We start from the raw sequence: 20991 nt of genomic DNA, 5'->3' as shown, positions 1-20991 counted from the left end.
AGAGGGCATCAGATGGGAAAAGAGGGCATCAGATGGGAAAAGAAAGGTGCAATTATCGACCAAAATGGTAACAAGCTGTCAGCCAAGGACGTCCTCATTGATTGGACAGCAGATAGGGTCAAGTGCCTCGATCAGATGAATCGAGATAGCCGATTTAGCCACCCGTGCCTACCCACGCAAAGATAAGAAGTACTTCTTGTACATAGACGCTTCCCAAGACTTCTTCGCAGCTGCGCTGCGTCAACAATTCGTCCGCCCGCTCGACGACCATGTCGCGAAGGCCACTATCTCGGGGATGACAGGGAATGGAGCTCCAGATCATGATCCTCTCCTCATCAACTTCAAGCAGGAAGAACGCGAGGAGCTGCAGAAACACCGACGTGAAGACCGACCTGGGGCCCCCTGATCCGAGCAGCAGCCACGATGTCGGCGTGCATCTGGTGGATGAGGGTGACGTCTGCTTGACGGACCTGTTGGTGGATGTATGTTAGAGATCCTGTGCGCGGTGGATATGGTCTCTTTCTAGGGAATCCTGGCTCCTCCGGGGAGGGCCCGATCATCCCATAGGGTCGCCAACGATGATGGCAGAGGGGATTAGTGTACATGGAGAAAGGACCTTGTAGGTAGAGTACATCTACTTGCTCAGCGACCTCCTCGTTGTCTAGCAGGGCATGCATCACAAGAGCAGACTTGTGGCAGCTGAGCTGAAAGATTTGTAGGGAACTTAACGTGTCCATGATACTGTTTCAATGCGACGTCTTGCCGGGCATTGACGGCTGCTTGCATACTGCTGCCCTCCGCAATTCGCGCACTTGATCTCGTAGAGTGTACATCGCTTCTTGTTCGCCTCTCCGCTGCCGTCAAATCGTCAGTCCTCACACTGGTCGCAGTCCGTGTGGTCTTGGGTCAGATGAGGTAGTGCGCGCAGCCTGCAACTCGGTACGGCTGACTTGCAGTTCTCGATCTTGTGCCCATACTGTTGGCACTTCGTGCATTGGTCGATGCGGGGTCTGGGCCTGTAATCGTCCAGGTAGGCGACCTCGTTGTGGATGCCTAGCCTGCCTCTGTTGCGGATGGCGCCTCGGTCATCCTCCGTAGCGAACCCCATCAGTACTGAGGACCCGTGCGACTTGTCTCTCCTTCCTGCGCCGATGAGCCACCGGCATGACTTGACGCCGATGTCCGTCGCCTGGTGTAGGGCCTGTAGAATTTGCTCCTCTGTAACTTTGCACGAGCTTCCATGGGCTACCAATGACCTCGCGCTTTGAGCACCCGGCCTGAAGAATTGAGGAGCTCTCCCTCGATGTGCTCAAAGGCGTTCTCTCTCCAGTGGTGGTCGGCGTCGAACACTCAGAGTACCTCGGATGCGATGTTGAGTTCTACGGCCAAGTTTCCGCTGGTGAGCCGACGCATTGCGAGGGGTTTGATCTTGAGGGTCCTGTGGAGTGCTGCTGCTATCTCCTCGTGGAGCTCTGCCGTCGGGCTGGTACGGACTTCGTGGTCCTTTGCAAGAGCGGATGCTCTCAAGATGATTACTGGTCTGCCTCTGGGTCCGCTGCCCGGGGAGGTGTTTGGCGAAGTGTCTGGACTGGTGTATAGCCTGCCTTTGCCACTCTTCATGGTGCCGACTTCGGTCTCGGAGGCTTCTGCCACTAGCATGCTGTTATGATCTGGCTAGGGCTGAGGCTTTCGTCGGGGTGCGGTCTTGCGTCTTCGGGGCCTTTTTGGCCTGACTCTGCCTGCTGTGTGTTGTTGGAATTGGCCTCGGTGGGCTCTTCTGGGGCTGGACAGGTGTGTGCTCGATGTCTGGCTAGCCCAGCGAGGGTAGGGGATCGAAGTGTGTGAATGCGTGAGTGTCTGGATGGAGTGATGCTCGATACCAGTGGAAGAGTGGAGGAGGAGCAGTAGTGGTTCCACTTCCGTGAGCGGAGGACAAATAGATGGACGGACCTGTTGGATTCCGTTCCGGTTTTCGCCTCACCACCCTTTAGCTTTCGTCGCCCCAGCGCCCATGTATCCATCCATCCTTACCATTCCCTACAATCCTATAGCTGTCACTTACGTAAGCCTAGAGGACCCCTTGGCTCGGCTCTTGACCCGTTGCCCTCCATCCACTTGTCTGCGCCTTGATCTCCTTGGTCTTCCACCGCGCCCCATTGCACCAGGGCTGCGCCTTCTGCTTGCCAGGCCGCCCGCCCGCCCGAAGCGAGGCTGGAAGTCAACCTCGCTCCTGAACTATGACTTAAGGAGTCTCTAGCACACCGCTGAGCTCAAAGGACCTCGACTCCATAGGGGACCGCTCATCCCAAAAGACAGATCCCTTGGGAGCTCGATGTAGCTGACAGCAGAGTCAGGAAACCATGGCTTGACTTAAGGTTCAGTAGGACAAGCAGCTCACCGGCTCCTCGAGCCTCACCTTTCCCGACAGATCGAACAGGTCTCCGGTCCGATGATGGAGATTGTTTTTGCCTAGGCCAGGCTCTCAAGGGGTAGCTTCAATGCCATTCCTGCTTCAGGCATTCAAGGCTACAACCTAGCGGTCAACCTCACGCGACCTGCCAACAGCGGACCGGAGACTTTGGCCTTGTGCTACAGGCCAGGTACCCTTGTCCTCGACACGCTGCCTTTCCAGCTGCGACTTGTGATTCCAAGGCTTGACAAGTACGTGCTCTTCACCAGCTCCACTAGCATTCGAAGGCAAGACCCAGGAATTCAAGAGCGCACGTCTTCAGGGGCAGACTGACTCCTGTTCCCTCCCTCACCCGGCGCATCGAACAGAGCGAGGGCAATGCTGGCTCCATCCCTCTCTCGAGGTGGCATCCCTCTGAGCCGCAACACCAAAGGGTCCTTTTGACACCCTCTGATGAAGCTGCAGCGACTGCTATTTATATCTCACCGAGAGCAGGTGGATTAGGAGCATGAGTGCTGCAGGGAGGTACAGCAGCAGGACTGTCTGGCTCACACGGCTCTCAGGCTGCAGGTGGCTGGCTGCCTAGACTTGGCCACGAGTTCGAAGTGAGCAGAGCCGTTCCACCTTGCTTAGCCCTGGCATGGGTGCTCAAGTCCCAGACGCCCTGCTCACTGTCGAGGTCTTGCGTCGAAGGCAGCCAGGGCACGAGGTCTCTTGGTGAGCTGGATACTGAACAGGGAGTCTAGGTCGCAAGGTCAAGAGCACGGCCGGGGCACTCCAGCCGGCGACCCTGTGAGCCACGAAGGCAAAGCAGCACAGGGGACATGCTGGGCCGCTGTTGCGGAGACATACTTGGCTGCGTCGATCGGAACAGCAGGACGGCAAGCGTAGCTTTCAGATATCATCGCAGGCCAATGATCCGGTGAGCATCCTGGGGCGATGCAATGGCAATTCTTCCATGTCACGGGGCTGGCTTTTTCCCTGCGACTGCTAAGGAAGCGCGTTGATACACCCCAAGAAAGTGCACATCCCTCGCTCGCAAGGTAATCCCTCTTCGCTTCTCAGCAGAGTAGCTCATCTACTGTACACCGCTTTGGCCTCCACTGCCACACAGAGCGGTGCTCCAAATGGCCACAAATGACGGGCTGTGTCGCGTGGCAGGCTCGACGAAGAAGCACTAGAGGGCTCGACGACGTCAGAAGCGACTTGGGTTGTGGACAGAAGAGGCAGCCGTTAGACGCATCATGATGGCAGCTCGCTTTCAGACAGAATCCCACCGCCCTGCTTGCCAAGCCTGGGCGACACTCGATTCAAAGTACAACACCATCAAACTGTACCGCGTCGGGAGGAGAGCGAGCTGGAAGATTGACGGTGCCCTCCCGGCCCCTCGCCCCCAAAAGCGAAGAAGAGATTGATCGTCTTCCCCTCACAGACGCTTTGTCAACCGATCATAGATAGCGTGTTGATGCCCATGTAGGCAACTTTGCTTCCTTCGAAAGCTCAGCCACTCCTCCAAGCAGTTGGTTGGTTACGTCGTGGGCCCCAATCGAATAGTCGTAACCGAACGACGACTGGGCTTCTTCCGCTGTGCATTCTCTCTGTGCGAGTATTCGTCGTGTCGACCGAAGTGGGCATACCATCCGCCGGGAGGTCCTGTGGAGCTACCTTGACACAGAGACTCCAGAGGCCGATGGGAAGTGCCGCAATCAGGTTGCTCCGTGGATCAGCAACAGTAACTGCAGGAGAGGGGAGGGGGGGTGGGGAATTTGTAGATCGCCATTGAGGTATGAGTAGAGAATGAACGCCTGCAGGTCCTCATCGTATTGGCGAGACGGGCAGCAAGAGTGGGAGCAGTGGCTTGATCGAGATCAGCGGCAGCCGCATCGGTAGCGACGCTGGTAGCTGGCTCTGCTGAGCGCTTAGCTCGCTAGGTTACCCGAAGCAAGTGGATGAATGTCTCGCTATCCTCTGCCACTCCAGCAGGGCTTCTGATGGAGTACCGGGGCGCGCCGTGAGGTCACTCCTTTAAGCTTATGCACAGGCACAGGCACAGGCGCGCTCCCACAAGCATTGAAGTGGCAACCCACTGCAGTTGCTCACCATCGCACATCAGACAAAACTCTTGTAATGACACAATATGCTCCTCTTGAACATTGCACAGCAGCAATCAGATCTAGAATCCATTCATCTTTGACCAGATGCTGGCCAATCTTGGTGATGTGCCGAGACACCACCCAGGCGTAGGCGCACAACTGGACATGTCTACATTTGCCTCTGCACCTCCCTCAGTACTGCACGTCAGACAAAGCATTAGAGACCACACAGTATGCTTCGTCTGAAGAGTGCAGAGCAGCAGTCAGATCGGGAATCCATCCCTTTTTGATCAAACGCCAGTCAATCTTGGTGATGTGCCGAGGACACAACCCAGGCGCAGGCGCACAATTGGACGCGTCTACATTCACCTCTGGCTAACACTCACTATTGTACACCAGACAACGCCCTTGGAACCACGCAATGCACGACCCTTCACTCTTACGATAGCATCTCTCAGAAGCGTCGAGTCTGTCGTGCGGACCAGCTGGCACCGATGTCTTTTGTCGCCTCCTTGATGCCTTCTGTAAGCGTCAGGCATTTGATTGACTGCTCCTACTGTATATTCGTCCTTGTGCAGCCGCACCGTTTCGCCGTGGCCGTCCTCATCGCAGCGCCTGAGAGTCGTTTGCTTCTTCAGCACGACGGAAGGGCTGCAATCGATCCAGAATGCCGTGGTCTTTGCCCACTCGTACGGACATTAGTGATGGTCGTGGTGGAAGTAGTACTCTGATGTCTGTTCCATGAGGCCTTTCTTGCGGCGTGGATTTTATCCGATGCTTGCTCGGGATGCCTCGTCATTGGAGCTGTCTGCTCCTCTAAGCGTAGGCTGTCCGTGACCTGCCTCTGTTTTGAGACGCTCGATGTTGCACATACTGCTTCGGCAGTGGCTGTCATGCTGGATCGGAACGGACGATCCGACAAGGTCTTGCACACGGCACTGCCTTCCTTCATGGGTGTCGACATCCGTATCTTCTGGGCTTAGTACTCTTGCCTGCGCCTGGAATGTTGGACCAAGAAAGCGGGTGGCTATGTCTGTACGTTGCGATGAGATGGATAGGGCTTGAATGAGGGCAACGAAGTCCTCGACACAGCAAAGATGCGGACGTTTTAAGGCTTGAATGGTCTGGGAGAAGGGCAGAAAGGGCGACTAGGTATAGTAGTAGGGCCGTGAGCGCGGTGGTAGCTAGCTGTACCTCGTACAGAAGAGAGGAGACACAGGAAGCGCAACAGCCTCCCGATCTGACTGCTTCATTGTGCTTCTTCTGTGGCGTTGGGGCGATGCTTTTGCTGCCATACTGGCCCGCATCGCTGTGCATGCTCATTGCCTTGCCTTGACTCCATCACTACGAGCAATCCCAGACAGAAAGAGTGGTACGGAAACGGCAAGCAAAACTTCGGCTTACAGCGAGGTCTCGCCTGGCCCGCCTCAAATGAATCGGGAGTATCTGCGGCCTTGCTTGTAGATCCCTCCATGAAAGAGTACCTTGGGTATCTCCACCGCTGTGTCGCCAAGCTTCATACTCTCTACACTGCCAGCAGCCCTGTGTGCTAGAAAGCTCGAGACTGAGGGCGTGAGTTGGACTCGGGAGAGCTGGGTAGCCTATAGCCAAAGTCTGGACGCCTACGCACGCTCACGTTGTGCATCGCCGCGACAATGATACAGTAGTCGAGCGGAGATGAGCTGATCGTCACCCTTGATTCTGCATCAGCTGATTTTGTTCGTCGAGGACTTTCATTGGTTATCACAATGACGGATAGAAAAGATACAGCAATCAGGTGCAGCGAAGAAGAAAAGCGCGGTGACTCTGGGGTTGGCAGTGAGACCGTGATAGAGGAGAAAAGACCGTCAGCTTGTCACATCTGGTCTGGCTTTACTTGACCACTCACCGAAATGCTGGAGGATAACTATCGTGAAGGCTTGTCCTCCAGACGTGCTTGCGACTGGCAGAGCCCTGCTGTGCGGGCTTCCCGCCCTACTACGGTGGGATAGAGAAATTCCGACACTGCTTGCTCAAGTTCGGCTTGTAGGAGCAAGTATTGCTGGTAGTTGAGCGAGTTGGTTTGGCGAAGGGGAGCTGAAGGCGACAGGGGTGGCAATCTCTCTTGAAGAAATTCAATGAGACTCATATCATAGTCGATGTCGAGGGGAAGACCGTCAAGGTCTTCCGGAGCGTCAACGTCCCGAGCGCCCAATAGTGTGCCTGAAGGGAAGCGCTGGAGAGGCGGGAAGTCTCTCAGCGCCGCACTGGCGCTAGTTGCTATGTCCTCGTGGAGGGATGGCAAAGTGAGACGCGGACGGGGCAGTCCTCGTCGAGTGGTGAATGGTGTGTTGGGACGGACGGGTGCTTCCCCCGCTGCCGACGCTTGTGCTATGGTCGATGCCAAAGCTTGCGCACCTTGATGATGTGAATTGACCCGGATTTGCTGTGGCGTAAGGCCAGTACGTCGAAGAGGCATTTGAGAACGAAGATCAGAAGTTTGACGGGTATAAGCGTGAGGGACGCTGGCGGATCCTGGTTGCAGAGGGGCAGAGGGCAGTACCAGTGGTGGGGATGTCGGTGAGGGTGGCGGTGGTCGTCGGCGGACTGTCATGGTGACCTTGCTTGTCTTCGATTGAAGTGATGGGAAGGAAGAGATGACTGCGATAGCCAGAGTGCTCAAGACTGTAATCACTAGAGTGAAGCTTCCCAAAGTTTCTTCGCGCCTGCGCGGTTTCAGGTACGCTTCAAAGGAATGGTGAATGGCGCTGGTGACCGGACTTTGGAAAAAGGCAGCGTTTGCTTTGTTCTCACGGCAAGTTTGCCACGATCCCACCGCTAAGTCCGAAACCAATCAGCACCCTCCCTTATGCCCTTGAGTTTGCCGTGAAGATGTAAAGCAAGCTGTGACTCTTGTGCCTGGGAGCGGCTGTATAAGGTACCTCGTAGGGGCGTCGCAGTCCTTGTGGTTGGCTGGGTGTGAGCCTCCGCAGTTGGCACACCTTATGAAGTGCGTGCATGCAGCTCGCTGTTCTCCTTCTTCTCGTGGCGTCGTGTCCTTGGCGCACTCTTGGCAGGGAGGGTGACCCTTTGCGTGATGTGATAGACTGCACGTACGGCAAAGTGCACCGCTGGCTCTACAGTTTTCGGCGGTGTGTCCAAAGCGCTGGCAGGTGGACTGATCCAGCCTGGACCTAGGTCTGCAGCCGTTTGAATCCCCTGTTGGCATGCTGTACAGTCCCCGGGTCCTGTCGTGTCGGCTGGTGGTGCGAGTATCGAGTGTATAAGTCGTGCCCTTTGTGGCTCTTGCCCTACTGTGTCTGCCGGCGGGTCTGCCAGTTCCTCGGCCAGGGTGGTGAGTATAGAGAGGATACGTTTGCACCCGCCTATGCCTACACGGTCTTTGTTGTGCTTGCTCGCCACTGTGTCTAGGGCAGTAATAATGATCGTCTGGCCCGGTTGGACCATTCCTGATGGAGTGGCCTGGTCCTCGATGACAGGGGTCGGTGCGGGCTCTGGTCAATGCTCTGTGTTAGTGGGTGCCGGCTCCTCTGGGGAGGAGTCTAGGACTTTGGAGTGGGGTGGTGGGTTGGTGTACAGAAGCCATGGTGGCCAGATGGGAGCGAGGATGTGGTACGAAGCAGGGCAGCTTGGAAATCCTTTGCCAAGATGCGGCGTGGCGCGGCGCGAAACTCTGGAATCCGTGCGCCCGGACTTCCTGGCTCGTGCGTGGTGTGGCTGTCCTTTGCCCAAACCTGGCGCGGCGCGGCCCTCCGCGACTTCTTTGAATCCGAGCGCCTCAGATTTCTTGCTCGCAGCCATGCATGCTACCTCTCCTCGCCAACCTCCTCGGCGTCCCAGCACTAGAATCTCATTAGTATTGCTCAAATCTGCCTGCGGCGAGCGGTAGTGCTCCAACAGCCCTATCCGATCCGACTTTCGTCACACCAATCGAGCCAAATACGGCCGACTTTCATCTGCACACCGCTCCAGACCCCAGAATCCCACCTTGTCGCCTTCACTCCTAATATCAGACCTTCAAATCTCCTTCGTATGCTCTGGAAACAGTCTGATATCCATGCCAAGGCGCCATATAGCCGACACTCTGAAGGCATTTGCCATGCGACTTGTGGATGACGGGCGGCTGACGTTGCAAGAGTGCGTCTCGTACAGCGCCTTCTCCTTACGCACTGCCAATCGCCTCAAGGAGCAATGGGACGCCAACCAGCAAGCCCTGCCCCCCACCCAAGAAGCTTGGTTATGAGCTCGGCAGGCCTCGCAAGATCTCTGCTGAGGCTGTGGGGTCCATCAGAGACCTCATCGCCATTCACCGGACATTTACCTTGACCAGCTGGCTCAGAGCCTCGAAAGGCCAGGGTTCCCAGAATACAGCAAGTCCTACCTTGCTTTGACCCTCAGACGTCTGTCTCGTAAGATGGCCAATTGCTATGCTACTGCACGCAGTGAGGAAAAGCGGCGCGCGACTACCGCCTTGGGATAGCCGAATACAAGCCAGAGCAGCTCGTCTTTGTAGACGAGTCAGGCTTTAACCTCCCTGTCTGTAATCGCACATGGGCAAGAAGCACAAGGAATACGATGGATTTTTCTGAGACAGCCTTCTCAACGAGGACGACATAACAGCGTACTGCCAGCGCTATCGCTCGACCGACGAGGCTTCTTTGCGTCTTGAGAGACTCCCACTTGTTGATCCATCGCTCGAGCGTTACGTGATCTGAATCTTCGAACCCATCCACCCTGCCCTCAGAGGAGAGCCTCCAACCCAGCCTTCGTCGTCCACGCAAGCGCCATCCTCTGTGCAGCCGTCAGCCGCGGCCAAGTCGTCGTCTTCGGCTGTGACACAGCCATCTGCTGCTCTGCACCAGGCGGAAGATGAGCCAGACGAGCAAGACCTCGCAAGCCAGACGTCTTCTAAGAAGCGTGTTCAAGGAGACGCCGCAACGATTGCGCATGGGCTAGACTGCACGCAGACAATGGCTGGACGCTAGCAGCGATCGGCAAGAAGTACGACATATCTATCTCGACCATGCACAGCGCCATCAACACTACGTCTAACAGGCAGCCTAAGATCACAGCAGAGATGGAGCTGAGGACGCCGCCGATCAGGGAGACAGGCAGGCATACGACATGACCTTTGAAGAGGCGCCTAGCCTGGCCAATGACGAGGCAGGGGAACCGGCTGCCGATGGAATGTCGTCTAGCAGCTCCTCAATTGGCTCTCTTGATTACGAGATGCCTCAGTGCAGCCAGCCAAGGCCTCAAGCAGCGCTTCCCCTTGCTTCTTCCATCGCCAGGTCTCCTTCTGTACGTCGCCGACGCGTTCAGTCGCCAATGGCCTTGCCAAGCCCCGCACCTCGCCAAAATGCTCAATCGTTGTCTGCCTCGCCCACTCCAGCAGCTCAGGTCGCCTCTCCAACCTCTGGTGAAAGATCCACCCCTGCACGCCAAGTTGCGCAGGCAGAGGATACATCTCCTACATCTGTTGCGGACCAAAAAGCCGCCCCAGCCTTGCCTGCTTCTGCTTCTGCTTCTGCTTCTGCTTCTGCAAGGACGCCAGCGGCAAGGACGCCAGCGACAAGGACGCCTCCGCTTTCTCCATCTGACTCTGGAGCGCTGAGGAAGACTGCCAGAGTCTTGGCTAAGGGGCTGAAGACAGAGCAAAGGCAGCGGCGATGGCTGCTGCAAATGAGAAGCAAGCGCAGAACGATGGACTGGCACGAGAGAGAGAGAGAGAGGCCAAGGAAGCGAGCAAGCTGGCTGCAGCAGCTCAAGGCAAGAAAAATAAGGGCAGGCAGACAAACAATAGATCTGGAGGTGCCGCGGATGCTGTGGTTGCAGATCCTGGCCCACCTCGCTCGGGCCCTGCGTCAAGAAGGGAGCGAATGGCTTGACGACATGCTCAGTTCAACGAGGACGTCACCGCATTGCCTGCTGTTGCTGAAAGGGATAAGACGACGAGTGCTGCTACTGCCACGACCACAATTGCTCTTGCTGCTGTTGTTTCTGCTGCTGCAGATGCTTCTGCTACTGCTGCTGCGACCGGGACTGAAGATGTTGGGCATTCTGTTGACACTGCTCATCTCAACGCTCCCATCGAGCCTCATGCCGCTGACGAAGATATGACAGATGCAATTCAGGTTTCCGACACTACTGATGCTGCTGTCGCTGAAGTAGATGTTCCAGATGCAGACAAAGCTCCCAATACTGCAGAGAACGCCGCAGACGTAGCTATGGCAGAAGCTACCGCTGAATGGTCGACTGCCGCATTTGCCGCGATTGCCACAAGTATCGAGGATGCTCGAGTGCATTTCTCTTACAACTCTGTACCGCTCGAGGGTATGCAGGAAGCCAAGCTTAGTCACGCGCGCTGAACAGTACAGGACAACATACATTAAGGCAGTAAGATGCAGACGCAGGCGGCTCGTAAACCGTCTACTCGCTTTCAATGATGGCCGCTGCACACAGCCTAAGCAGAGAGCGCACTTCGAGCTGTGTTCGATCGCAGCCAGGGACACAAACGCGCTGGGACCCCTTGGCAGAGTAGGACGGTACCACCTATAGGACCTCTGCTACGTTGTCAATGTAACACTGTGAAGCCTGACATCTGCTGTGGCTTGCTCACGGTCAAAGACCGTCATGCCTTGAAGGCTTCCAGGAGCGGGAGCAGAGGAAGTAGAAATAAGTCTTGTAGATTTGGCTCGTATTGAATGAGACACCGGCTCAGCTGTCAACATGCGCCCTCCCCGCTTGACTTGCTTGCAGATCATGGCAGCTTGGAGTCGTAAGCCGGTTCGCTTCACTAACCTGGACTCAGTGGCTGGTCGAGACTTGGAAGACGACGTGCCTCCAGAAGCTCAGACACGTCCTCACCTGACTACTGTAGCTAGCTGATGTGCTGCAGACGCCATTCCCGCGCCGGCCCTGTTCGCGTACGCGGTAGCTTGTACCTGTGTGAAAGCATCAATGTCAAAGGCTTGGGGCAGGCACGCACAAGAAGGGGGTGCGAGGCATTGTCACGCTTGATTCATTTCTGAATTGGGGAAAGATAGTGAAGGGGAGGCGCGGGGGAAGTGCTGACATTCGGCACTGCTGGCCGGGTGGGTCATACAGCGCGAGGAAAAAGCTAGAAGTGCATGGGGCCAGGTCGGTTCCTTTCGAGAGGAAGGAGACCTCATGCGAGAAGCTCGGGGAAGCGGCCAGCTCTACTCTTGGTGCAGTGGACAGAGTGCAGAAAGAAAGGAAGCTCGTGTGGATGCGCGAGGTTTTCAGAAGCGGATGCCAAGGCACATTTTAGGACCGGTGTCGACGCTCTTAGTGCTGTGCTCGTCGAGGCATTCCGTCCCGGCTGCAAGTTCGCTCTGCCCAAGAGAGCGTCCGAGAGACGATGTCCCAGTTGCTGCATGATGATATCTGTCGAAGCTCCCATGCGGAGAGGAACTTTTGCTGCTTGCCAGTCATACTGAGGAGGACGGAGCACTTGAGTGTTTCCGAGATGGGAGGCACCGATCTGCGAGGCGTGAAACGCTAACGCTTCAATCCGTCCGATGGCATCATCGACTTTGCCCTGGGACAGCGCCAGCTCTTTGAGACGCCACAACAGGTAAAGCTCTTCCCAGCTGCCCTCGGGCTGAAGTCGCTTCTCAAGGATTCGCAATAGCTTGTGTCCAAATCGTCCCGATTCCTGGGCCAAGTTGTGGAGACGGTCGTCGTGTGCGGCCTCACCAAAGATGCTGCAGACAGTAGCTGCAAGTCTCTGATCTAGCTCCTCGAGGAAGTGCTTGAGGTACGCAGCACCGCCCAAGGGGAGTCCTTCCTCCACCCCAATTCGGTGCATGTGCTCCTCCAAATCCTTCATCCGGTCATGCCATGTTGCCTTGTTGAATGGCGTCGTGCATGCCTTGAGGATCTCGTCGAGAGTACCGCAAATGTCGCCTTCTTTGGGAGCTTTTGCCAGATCAGCATGGTTGGAGAAGGCAATGTTGCTTGGCAGCTGCTTTTCATCCGTTTCGTCCAGCGTCTTGTCCTGGCAGTATGGCCGGTCTTCGTCGCGTTGCATGGTCGGCTGGGGGCAGCAGCCTGATTGTCTCTCACTGGGGGATCTGGACGTGCAGGCAGGCTCACCTCCTGGGTCGCTCTCTTCATCTGCTGCGCTTGACCAAGGGTGTTGCTGTCGTGATGCCGCCATCCCTGGGCCCCAGAGGGAGTGCGAGTATGCTGTTTCGAAGCTGGGAAAGGGCGGCAGAGGGGAGTCTGACGTGAGGCGAGGCAGTGAGGTCGTCCTCTGAGAGAGGCTGTCGGGAGTGGTGCATGCGCCCCCTGCTCCTGTGGCTGAAAGGGCGCCACACATGCGGCGCAGGCAGCAAAGCTCGATGGGCAGCGCCACTGAACTCTACCTGGCTCTATACCAAGGGACAAGCATCCCCCGGGGATACAAGGCGAATGAAGCGGCAAGGTCGCGCACCCCAATCACCCTTCTGTAGCTGCTATCCGCTACGGCCAGCAAAGCCTGCCATCCGTCGACGCACTGATGTGTACAGTACAGGATTGCTCTCCTGGAAGACGCGAGGCAGTGTCCCTGTGTGTCCTCGTGCCTGAATTCAAGAGGAGCTGGCGTGTTCGCAATGCGATGGCTCGTCTCTTCCCACACCATCCTAGTCCTTGGCACTCGTAGCTCACATACCACCTCCATACCTCGATTGGCCACCAGAGCAACCGCCGCGCCAGCAGTGCTCCTAGTCTCCCTCCATGGCATCGTCCGGCAACGAGGCCACAGGTGAGTCTTCCGTGGCCATCAGCTTCCCAACGGTCCCACACTCACTCGAACATGTACCTCTCTTTGGTCTCCTGCTGTGCCTTCGTCTTGTCCAGCGGCAGGGCCAACAACGCAGCACCCTCGAAGGCATGCCGCCTCCGCATCTAAGGCTACCACTGTACTCAAACGGGCAGTGCACAACCTCACGGGCCAACGAACTCGAGCTGTCACCTCTCTGCCCATAAACCCATCCTTTGGAGTAGCAGACTCTCAGCCGCCGCCCACACCCCCCAAAGCGAGACATCCCTGGGACATACCAGAGCCTGACTCATCAACAACCAGTACGACCTCCCCTCCCATCTACCAGTGGCCTACGAAGTTCAGCTTCAGCTCCCCGAAAGAGCGTTTGACCCAGGAGGGGCCGGACGGGGCGGCAATTTCGAAGCTCTGCGAGGAGATCCGAAGGCGCAGAAAGAGAACGCCTTTGGAGCCAGACGAAGAAGTCCATGCTCCTTCTCAGATGCTCAAGACCGAGCCAACACCTCCTGAACATGAATCATGTGGCATGCAAAATCAGATGATGGAGGACGAAGAGATGATATTCCGGGCATACCGAAGCTGTTTCGTGCTGCCACTGGTCTGGTGAGGGCCATTGGAGACTGTCCAGGACGCACGATGGCCAGGCACCAAGAGGTGAGTCTAGGAGAGCGCACAGCAAAGTGTACAAAGATCGCGAGTGGATTGGCGTCCAGCACTGCGGAAGATGTACAGCTGACCCCCTCGTCTGGAATCACTCTCAGATCATCAACGCAAACGTCTCCATTCTCTGGCCCAAGCAATCTCGATCTGAAGTGCAGGAGCTCCTTATCCAGGACACGACGACGCGAGACTTGAGTTCGAAGGAGCTGAAGCCATACAGAATCCTCTGGACTGTCGGCAGTACAATGCTTTGTATGGTTTGCGCCCGTAGAGTCTTTCCCCTCATGTATACACGCCAATGAGCACCTCGTCGTTTCGAAATTGACCATTCATTCTTCTGTCGACTCACCGAGATGTCGCTCGGCTCGTGTGCAGCTGAGCACAGCGAGTTCGTAGGCACTGGACAGACGGGAGAGGCGGCTGCACTGGTCATCGTGGCCCGTGAGGGTCTGGTATCTGCTTGCCTTCTCCTCCTACGTTTCGCTAGTGATGGGCAAGCGACTCCAGCTGCTGGAGCGGAGCCATTGTGTGTCACGAGCGAGTGTAGACTTAGGCACACGAAGACAAGACAAGAGAGCGGCTTTATTTGACTCGGAAGAAAGGTAGAAGGCACGCAAGAGGCGTGTTGACAGGTAACTCGCACAGTACATCACAGACGTGGCGCCGTAGTAAGCGCTGTAGCGTTGCGGATCAGTCGCCGCCATAGAGAAGAAGAGGCGCTGGTTTCCATGGTCCACTCCCAGAATAGATCTTGACTAGCGCGCCGATCCAGCTTCTTGGGACAGGAAGAAGAGATATAGTGGCAGGCGCAGAAGAAGCCGAGAGAGAGCCTTGCTTTGGGCCCCCCACTTATGTCTCTGTGCCACTTTACATCCTGCCGCTGAATTCTTCAACCCGTCGTCGGTTCTGCTCAGCCTCCCATCTTCGCATCTTTTGCCTCTCCCTGCGCCTTTCACTCTCCATTGCCACCCAGGCCGTCTCTCGGGCTCTGGCCATCACCACCGCTTCGTGGCAGTCGGCACACACTCGTTGTCGAACCAAGACGCGTCCGTCCGCAAGGAAAAGTAAGTACGTGCCGTCAATGCGGCCACATGTGGGGAGCTGCATAGCGTGCAGGTGCGCTGTCATTGACAATACATCCTCAAAAGCGAGGAACAGGGTGGCGTAGTCCTGTAGGTGAGCGTCGCAAAAGAGCTCCCCGCATCGCCAGCAGTAATTTCGAGCATTGGCCTTGAGAGACAGAAGTTTCCCCAATCCGGTGAAGCGCACGATTGAGTTGGCGCCGGCGCTGAGGGCAGCGCATGCCTTGTTGAGCCCCTTCTTGAAGGGATTCGTGCTCGCGGATGGAGTCCAGTTGAAGCAGCAGAAGTCGGCAAAGTTGATATGGCAGGCCGCTCGGAATTGACCACTGCAGGCCTGCGAGTTGGGGTCTGTAGGAGACGTCCAAAGGCGAGTAGGTCGAGCGGAGGCAACCTCCGCGTATCGAGCCGAGGGAGGGGGCTCGAAGGATGAAAGTGCGGGTGGAGGGGGTAGGGCTAATCGAGAAGACTCGTACACGAGGTGCAGGAACTCTGAGCTCTGGTTGGCAAATCTCCCACATGCGACTCCAGTGGAGGCTATGATCCCATTGCGAGGGGGCTGATTGGGAAGCCATCGAAAGTCCTCAGTGTCGTGGGGCTGCCTCCAGTTGCGCCAGAGTGAGCCAAGTGAGAATCGCATGGTATGGCTCGGTAGCTTGTCAGTGGAGCGAGAGGGCTGAAGAAGACGAGGAATCTTTGGCTGAAGTCGGGCGGTTGAGTCGTAAGGTCGGAATGTAGGTGAAACGAGTGTGGTTGTGTCCGAGAGCGGCCGTCTCTGCATCTGAGCTGGAAGAAAGTTGTCAGAGATGGAACAATGCGGTGTTCGATTTGCCTCGTCTTTTGTGCTAAGGCCGCAAGAGCAATCAATGGAGCGAGCAACGGATGGAGAGTTGCACCGAGGAGGGGTCAGGTCCGTACCTGCGCCCCTTGGACGCCTCGGACGGAGGCCCGTGTTCCGTCCAGGCACCGACTGGTGGAGAAAAGGTTTCGTCCGCTTCAGGGCTAAGTCCGTATGAGATTCCCAGCCGCGAGTGGGCAAGATGAAGCAAATGAGCAATATGATGCGACTGGGCGACGGAATTGATCATCATCAGACGAGGGACGAGGTCCTTGCTGCTGTTGCTACGGGGCCTCTGAAGTCGCCTGCTATGCTACATGCTGCGAAGGACGACTTGCGTCCTGGGGACGGTAGGATACGCTTCGGTATGCTGCACTCGGCAGTTTCCACTGGACGAGGCGTGAAGAGCCCACTGCAACGGGAGGGAGGCTACGATAGAGATCATTGAGGCCCGCATGGTGTGCATAGTCCACGCGCTTGCGATACCACGGTGCCATGTTTGTCAGCTTTTCGCTCCGTATTATGCTTGCGGCTGGCACTCGCTCGAGGATGCCCAGCAGCCTCTTCTTGGCTCTCGTTTGACCTGAAGTGGCCCCTTGGCATGAGTGGCAAGTAGGCACCTCTGGCCTTGCTTTGGCTCACTTGGTCCGTCGGGGGGTAGTCCAAGTGCAACAGAGAGTAATCGGACTGAGATGGCACTGGGTGTCGGTGCGCTCCACTGAAACGCGCTGGGCCGTATCGGCTTGGCTCAAGTCCGAGAGGCAAGCTTATGCCACGGCGATGATGTGGATCGGTCTACAATATTCGTCGAGAGGGGGCGTGCTAGGCATGAGCGGCGCAAAAGGCAGAAGTGCTTCTCTGGCCGGAGAAAGATGAGGGCGTCAAGTATGACAGTAGCAGTCGCTTGCACCGGCGCAATGGTGAAGAGGCAGGAGAAGTAGGTTCTGAACGGCCTCCTCGCTTCTTGTCGCGTCGTTGTCGCTCGTCGCTTCTTGTTACCGCGCGTGTGGTTAAGCATATTTTCCTCGCAAAGGGAAAGAGCAGTAAGAGCAGTGGTTCGGTGCGCTTTTCCCCTTGCTGACGAGTGTCGGATGCGTCTGCCCGGTAGTCTTGGCTGCAATTTCTCCCCTGATGAGATGGCTTGCGCAGGCGAGGCGACTTCAGGCGACGTCAAACGAGGTGCGCTGAGGCGTGAACCAATCATAGGTTGGCTGTGTCAGAAGAGATGAGAGGTGGTACACAGGAAGTGGACGCCAGGGGCGAAGATGGGTGCTGTTCCATAAGAGAGCGCGCATGCGATTTGGGAGCTAACAAAACGGGAGAAGCGCGCAGCCACAGAACGGAAGCGAGAGCAGGGCGAGGCGGAAAACAGGGGGCCGATTCGCAGCGGCCATCATCTCTTCTAGGCTTCCGGTCCTGCGAAGTGGATGCGCCGATGATCTGCGGTGAGGGGTGAACCTTTCTTTAGATAGTGTACTGCCTGATACAGATGCTCTGTCTCCCTGTGTCTTGCATCACTCCCCACGCACCAAGAGCGAAGCGAGGCGTGGACGTTAGTCTAGGCTGCAAGCGAGGTTTCGTGGCGTTGGTCGGAGCTCACCGCGCGCGTAGACTACAGTACTGCCTTGGGGATGGGCACGGCGTAGTCTATTTGCGTCGGCGCCTAGTCTCACTCACAGACCCTTCCAAGTGACCGTCATCGATCTGCTGGAACGCTATCCGTAAGACTGGCAGTGGGATCCGGCTTGTGTACGGTACGGTCTCCAGCCTCGCACGGCTGGAGATCGGCTCTGCTCCGTTCCGGTCGCGCGCTGTTCTGTGCACGTGGCAAGGCGGAAAGCGAGTGACTCCCCCCTCTTGCCTCACTTTCTGGAACGTCTTGTTACTGGCGTGCTTCCTGCCACCACCACCACCTCTCTACCACGTCTTCCTCGGCTGCAGCCTCGGCGTGCTCCACTCGATGGCACGACGGTCTTCCTGGGAGGACAGAGGGCGGCGCGCCAGTGGCCTTGTGCAAGCGACGAGGTGTGGCGCGGCGCACCTCGGCTGCACGCACGTCCAAGCCACTCTGCAGCAGCGGCACGAGAAAAGGTGAGGCAGCCAAAGATGTGCTCCACTCAAGCAGCGCGAGCGTCCAGCGTCTGGTCGCAGCAGACAATCTACCACTGGCACCAGGCGGCCCACTCTGCATCCTCTTCCTCTTCCTGGCCACTGCTCGCGTATGGTATGCAGACTCACCAGGACAGATGACGGCCATCATCGGCCGCATTATCAGCAGCAGCAATGACCTAGCAAGCTCCCAAGCCTGGGAAGACGATGCCGCAGAGGTGAACTCTTGGCAAGTCCACGCCCTGCACTCTCAGCCGGAGCAGAGGGAGAAGCGTGGTTCTGGACGCAGGCGGTGGAAGTCTCATCGGCTGCGGGGAATGATCAAGAGTGTCCAAGCTGCCTTCGGCTGCACTGTGAGATCAATCGAGGAACCGATAGAACAAAAAAAGTGTTTGCCTTCCACTTCAGGACTTCCATCGTCTGGCTGCAAGACTTTGGATACAAGAAGCCCACCTAGCCTGCACAGGAGCCCCTAATGAAGTTCTCAGGCGCGGCTTTTGGTAACAAGGCAGCTGGTCGGAGGGGAAGAAGCTTCTGGAACCAGCGCCAGGACAGCTCAGGACAGGGTCATCGAGGCCTCGAAGATCTATCGGAATCAAGAAGGAGTAGGGAGAAGACAGCGACAGAATCTCACACAACTTCGTGCACTTCTCGACTCGAAGCCCGTCAGCCGACTTCTCGATCTCACTCTATTCCTTCATTGCATGTGCCCACAATGAGGCATCTGTGTCACCTCAAGTCCTTCTGGCTCGATCGAACTCGTCACAAGCCGGTCTTCCTTCCCTGGCTGATCCTCCCCTTGGTGAAGCTACATCGGCTATGGCCCACTGCACCAGCATCGCAACGGATTCAATATTGTGGGGACGCTCAGCCCCGGAGTCTATCTGTGCACAATTACAAAGAAGCGGCTATTGTCGGAAGTACAAGGGCAAGGGGTACAGTAGGCTTGAGGGTCCTCTTACATATGGCGCAAGGCGAGGCAGTGATGAACGCCCCAACAGCAATTCTTTCCGTGTACTTCGGCATAGCCGAGATGACTTGGAAGACAGAGTGGGCAGCAGCCTACTGAATTGCGCATCCGTTCAGCAGTCACTTGGCTCGAGAAAATGGCTCTGCAACAGTCTCCCTTACCCAATCCGTCAAGTCACCGTCTTCACAAAAGTCGGTCCTCGATCGACCCAACCATCTTCGACATGCTCCCTCTACATGCTCCCTCTATATGCTCCCTCTGCCCTCATCGTGACCTCTGGCCCCTGTGGCTTGTGTACTTCCCCCTCCATGTGTCCTTTGTGCCCGTCCTCATGTCCTCTCTTTGTGCCTGTGCGCTTCCAATCCATCTCCGCAGCCAAGCAGACTAGCAAAGACCGCCCCTCGCTCTCTGATGTACCCCCTTCTGCCGACGACCGTCGCCCAGGTCTGTATTGTGACGAGCGCGTGCATGATCGACCAGTTGCCATTGCCAGTGGCGAACAGCAAGCTCGAAAAGATCTGCAAGAGGGTGAATCATGCGAAGATCAACCTCGTATATGGCTATCTCAAGGACGTACAAGCGAGCTGCAGGGGTGTGCCCTCCACCTCCCTTAACTTTTGGTCCACTACCACACAGTCCTGTTCGACTACCCTCTCTCGGAATGTCATGCCTTTTTGCTCTTTACTTTCCCTACTCGCTTCTCAGCCACACCACACTGTACATCATGCCTGCTTCCTCTGACGAAGCCACAGACAGCCCTGTTCACAGCAGGAGGCCAAACCAACCAATCAGCGACGGACCTACGACGTCTAGTCATAGAGAAGATCATTGACGAGTTTGACTCGATCGCTGAAGTTTCACGGGACCTTTGCACTGCAAAGAGTACGATTCATGGCATTGTACGTCGCTTTGAAGACCACGGTGTCATTGAACGACGCAGGACTGGAGGTAAGAGGAAAGAGATTGTAATGACGCACAAAGTCAAGCAATCTCTGCTTCGCTTCATTGATTGATTCGGACCCAATGGCAACGCTAGGATCTGGCACAGCTGGTGCTACAGTGTCAATTCCAAAGGCCAACCAGTCTTTGTACAATCAGCAGAGCGCTTGCAGGTCAACACTACCACATCAAGCGGCTGTACAGCGTCAGCGAAGAGCGAAACACTCCTGCTAAGGTACAGCAGCGCTTTCAATGGTGCAGTGACAATCTAGGAGGCGAGGTACGATTCAGAGATGCTGTTTACATTGATGAAGCAGCCTTTAATCTGAGTATGACCAGGCGACGAGGCAGAGCTGTACAGCCAGTCACTAAGACGAGAGACAAGAACATGACACTCGCTGTAGCAGTCATTCCTGCTGTAGGAGTTGTAGCAGCTCCCACACACCTTGATGGTACAAACAGGTATCGCTTCTCTGACTTCTTGGAAAAGGAATGGCAGCCAGGATTGCAACGCCACAGGTCTACGGAAATGTACATTGATCATGGACAATGTCAGTTTCCACAAAAGCAGAGAGGCTATCGAAGCTGCAAGAAAGTGTGGTCACGAAGATACCTTTCTTGCCACCGTACACTCCTGAATTCAATGTTGCTCATTGGGTCTTTCGGTTCAGTAAAGACAAGAGTCAGCAGAGGAAAGGCTCGCTCACAAAACCACCCAAGACACTACATTGAAGCACAGCTGATGAGAATCGGAACAGACAAAGTGCAGGTTTTGGCTAGGAGAAGACTCGTCGCCGGATGAGAGTGGCACTTGAAAAGCGTTCACTGCCTTTAAAACACGTTGCACAAGATGCTTTACAGTCTGTACATGATGACAGCGAGAGCGATGGCGACAGCAACAGCAACGGCAACGGAGCAAGCCAAGAGATCAACAGTAAGAATGCTGCTCGTCACAATAGTGTAGAAAGCAGTGCACTATAGAGTCCCAGCCAGTTTTGATACAACGGATGTTGAGCAAGAGCTGTAGTCACAGGAAGAGACTGGAAGCGAGCCTTCTTCGTGTCTTGATAAACCAGTACAATCGCCAGAGGAAGCGCAGCAGATG

The 20991-nt window shown here is 56.2% G+C and overlaps 12 protein-coding genes across 12 annotated transcripts; 4 read left to right on the top strand and 8 right to left on the bottom strand.

Moving 5' to 3' along the window:
- Window positions 1-263: 263 nt before the first annotated feature.
- BCV69DRAFT_131475 (hypothetical protein) lies at window positions 264-1020 on the bottom strand. The gene has a single exon (XM_025489231.1). It carries the CDS (start codon window positions 735-737, stop codon window positions 342-344), a length of 396 nt encoding a protein of 131 aa, XP_025344820.1. The 5' UTR covers window positions 738-1020; the 3' UTR covers window positions 264-341.
- BCV69DRAFT_279401 (hypothetical protein) lies at window positions 869-1659 on the bottom strand (the record flags this gene model as incomplete). Its single annotated transcript, XM_025491242.1, has 2 exons — window positions 869-1201; window positions 1360-1659. 2 exons carry the CDS (start codon window positions 1657-1659, stop codon window positions 869-871), a joined length of 633 nt encoding a protein of 210 aa, XP_025344819.1.
- A 3683-nt stretch (window positions 1660-5342) lies between these two features.
- BCV69DRAFT_131418 (hypothetical protein) lies at window positions 5343-6076 on the bottom strand. The gene has a single exon (XM_025489230.1). It carries the CDS (start codon window positions 5824-5826, stop codon window positions 5452-5454), a length of 375 nt encoding a protein of 124 aa, XP_025344818.1. The 5' UTR covers window positions 5827-6076; the 3' UTR covers window positions 5343-5451.
- Window positions 6077-6409: 333 nt separating this feature from the next.
- Window positions 6410-7096, bottom strand: BCV69DRAFT_301961 (hypothetical protein; the record flags this gene model as incomplete). Its single annotated transcript, XM_025494629.1, has 1 exon — window positions 6410-7096. One exon carries the CDS (start codon window positions 7094-7096, stop codon window positions 6410-6412), a length of 687 nt encoding a protein of 228 aa, XP_025344817.1.
- A 194-nt stretch (window positions 7097-7290) lies between these two features.
- On the bottom strand, window positions 7291-8123 carry BCV69DRAFT_131408 (hypothetical protein). The gene has a single exon (XM_025489229.1). It carries the CDS (start codon window positions 7948-7950, stop codon window positions 7486-7488), a length of 465 nt encoding a protein of 154 aa, XP_025344816.1. The 5' UTR covers window positions 7951-8123; the 3' UTR covers window positions 7291-7485.
- A 1504-nt stretch (window positions 8124-9627) lies between these two features.
- BCV69DRAFT_301960 (hypothetical protein) lies at window positions 9628-10871 on the top strand (the record flags this gene model as incomplete). Its single annotated transcript, XM_025494628.1, has 2 exons — window positions 9628-10131; window positions 10404-10871. The coding sequence occupies 2 exons, from the start codon at window positions 9628-9630 to the stop codon at window positions 10869-10871; spliced, it is 972 nt and encodes a 323-aa protein (XP_025344815.1).
- A 645-nt stretch (window positions 10872-11516) lies between these two features.
- Window positions 11517-12761, bottom strand: BCV69DRAFT_285843 (hypothetical protein). The gene has a single exon (XM_025493500.1). The coding sequence runs from the start codon at window positions 12683-12685 to the stop codon at window positions 11672-11674; it is 1014 nt and encodes a 337-aa protein (XP_025344814.1). The 5' UTR covers window positions 12686-12761; the 3' UTR covers window positions 11517-11671.
- Window positions 12762-13166: 405 nt separating this feature from the next.
- On the top strand, window positions 13167-13898 carry BCV69DRAFT_295787 (hypothetical protein; the record flags this gene model as incomplete). Its single annotated transcript, XM_025493927.1, has 2 exons — window positions 13167-13273; window positions 13369-13898. The coding sequence occupies exons 1-2, from the start codon at window positions 13246-13248 to the stop codon at window positions 13896-13898; spliced, it is 558 nt and encodes a 185-aa protein (XP_025344813.1). The 5' UTR covers window positions 13167-13245.
- An 840-nt stretch (window positions 13899-14738) lies between these two features.
- Window positions 14739-15941, bottom strand: BCV69DRAFT_131285 (hypothetical protein). The gene has a single exon (XM_025489225.1). The coding sequence runs from the start codon at window positions 15809-15811 to the stop codon at window positions 14819-14821; it is 993 nt and encodes a 330-aa protein (XP_025344812.1). The 5' UTR covers window positions 15812-15941; the 3' UTR covers window positions 14739-14818.
- Window positions 15942-16466: 525 nt separating this feature from the next.
- Window positions 16467-17365, bottom strand: BCV69DRAFT_131300 (hypothetical protein). Its single transcript, XM_025489227.1, has one exon. The coding sequence runs from the start codon at window positions 17070-17072 to the stop codon at window positions 16617-16619; it is 456 nt and encodes a 151-aa protein (XP_025344811.1). The 5' UTR covers window positions 17073-17365; the 3' UTR covers window positions 16467-16616.
- Window positions 17366-17838: 473 nt separating this feature from the next.
- BCV69DRAFT_131331 (hypothetical protein) lies at window positions 17839-19351 on the top strand. The gene is made up of 3 exons (XM_025489228.1): window positions 17839-18347; window positions 18533-18956; window positions 19050-19351. Exons 1-3 carry the CDS (start codon window positions 18115-18117, stop codon window positions 19218-19220), a joined length of 828 nt encoding a protein of 275 aa, XP_025344810.1. The 5' UTR covers window positions 17839-18114; the 3' UTR covers window positions 19221-19351.
- Window positions 19352-19996: 645 nt separating this feature from the next.
- BCV69DRAFT_131296 (hypothetical protein) lies at window positions 19997-20774 on the top strand. The gene has a single exon (XM_025489226.1). The coding sequence runs from the start codon at window positions 20218-20220 to the stop codon at window positions 20686-20688; it is 471 nt and encodes a 156-aa protein (XP_025344809.1). The 5' UTR covers window positions 19997-20217; the 3' UTR covers window positions 20689-20774.
- The last annotated feature ends 217 nt before the right edge of the window (window positions 20775-20991 follow it).

The sequence above is a fragment of the Pseudomicrostroma glucosiphilum genome (genome assembly GCF_003144135.1).
Source record: "Pseudomicrostroma glucosiphilum strain MCA 4718 unplaced genomic scaffold BCV69scaffold_24, whole genome shotgun sequence".
Taxonomy (NCBI): domain Eukaryota; kingdom Fungi; phylum Basidiomycota; class Exobasidiomycetes; order Microstromatales; family Microstromataceae; genus Microstroma; species Microstroma glucosiphilum.
The sequence above is the reverse complement of the archived record's forward strand: the minus strand, read 5'-3'. Positions and strand labels throughout refer to the sequence as shown.

Bases quoted from the DNA above. Each gene is read 5' to 3' on its own strand.
- BCV69DRAFT_131296 (XM_025489226.1), top strand. From the start codon at position 20,218: ATGACCAGGCGACGAGGCAGAGCTGTACAGCCAGTCACTAAGACGAGA.
- BCV69DRAFT_131331 (XM_025489228.1), top strand. From the start codon at position 18,115: ATGACGGCCATCATCGGCCGCATTATCAGCAGCAGCAATGACCTAGCA. The intron at 18,348-18,532 runs ACCGATAGAACA...GCGCCAGGACAG, and splicing joins ACTGTGAGATCAATCGAGGA to CTCAGGACAGGGTCATCGAG. The intron at 18,957-19,049 runs GCAGTGATGAAC...GCCTACTGAATT, and splicing joins TACATATGGCGCAAGGCGAG to GCGCATCCGTTCAGCAGTCA.
- BCV69DRAFT_131408 (XM_025489229.1), bottom strand. From the start codon at position 7,950: ATGGTCCAACCGGGCCAGACGATCATTATTACTGCCCTAGACACAGTG.
- BCV69DRAFT_131475 (XM_025489231.1), bottom strand. From the start codon at position 737: ATGGACACGTTAAGTTCCCTACAAATCTTTCAGCTCAGCTGCCACAAG.
- BCV69DRAFT_131418 (XM_025489230.1), bottom strand. From the start codon at position 5,826: ATGAGCATGCACAGCGATGCGGGCCAGTATGGCAGCAAAAGCATCGCC.
- BCV69DRAFT_285843 (XM_025493500.1), bottom strand. From the start codon at position 12,685: ATGGCGGCATCACGACAGCAACACCCTTGGTCAAGCGCAGCAGATGAA.
- BCV69DRAFT_131300 (XM_025489227.1), bottom strand. From the start codon at position 17,072: ATGATTGGTTCACGCCTCAGCGCACCTCGTTTGACGTCGCCTGAAGTC.
- BCV69DRAFT_131285 (XM_025489225.1), bottom strand. From the start codon at position 15,811: ATGCAGAGACGGCCGCTCTCGGACACAACCACACTCGTTTCACCTACA.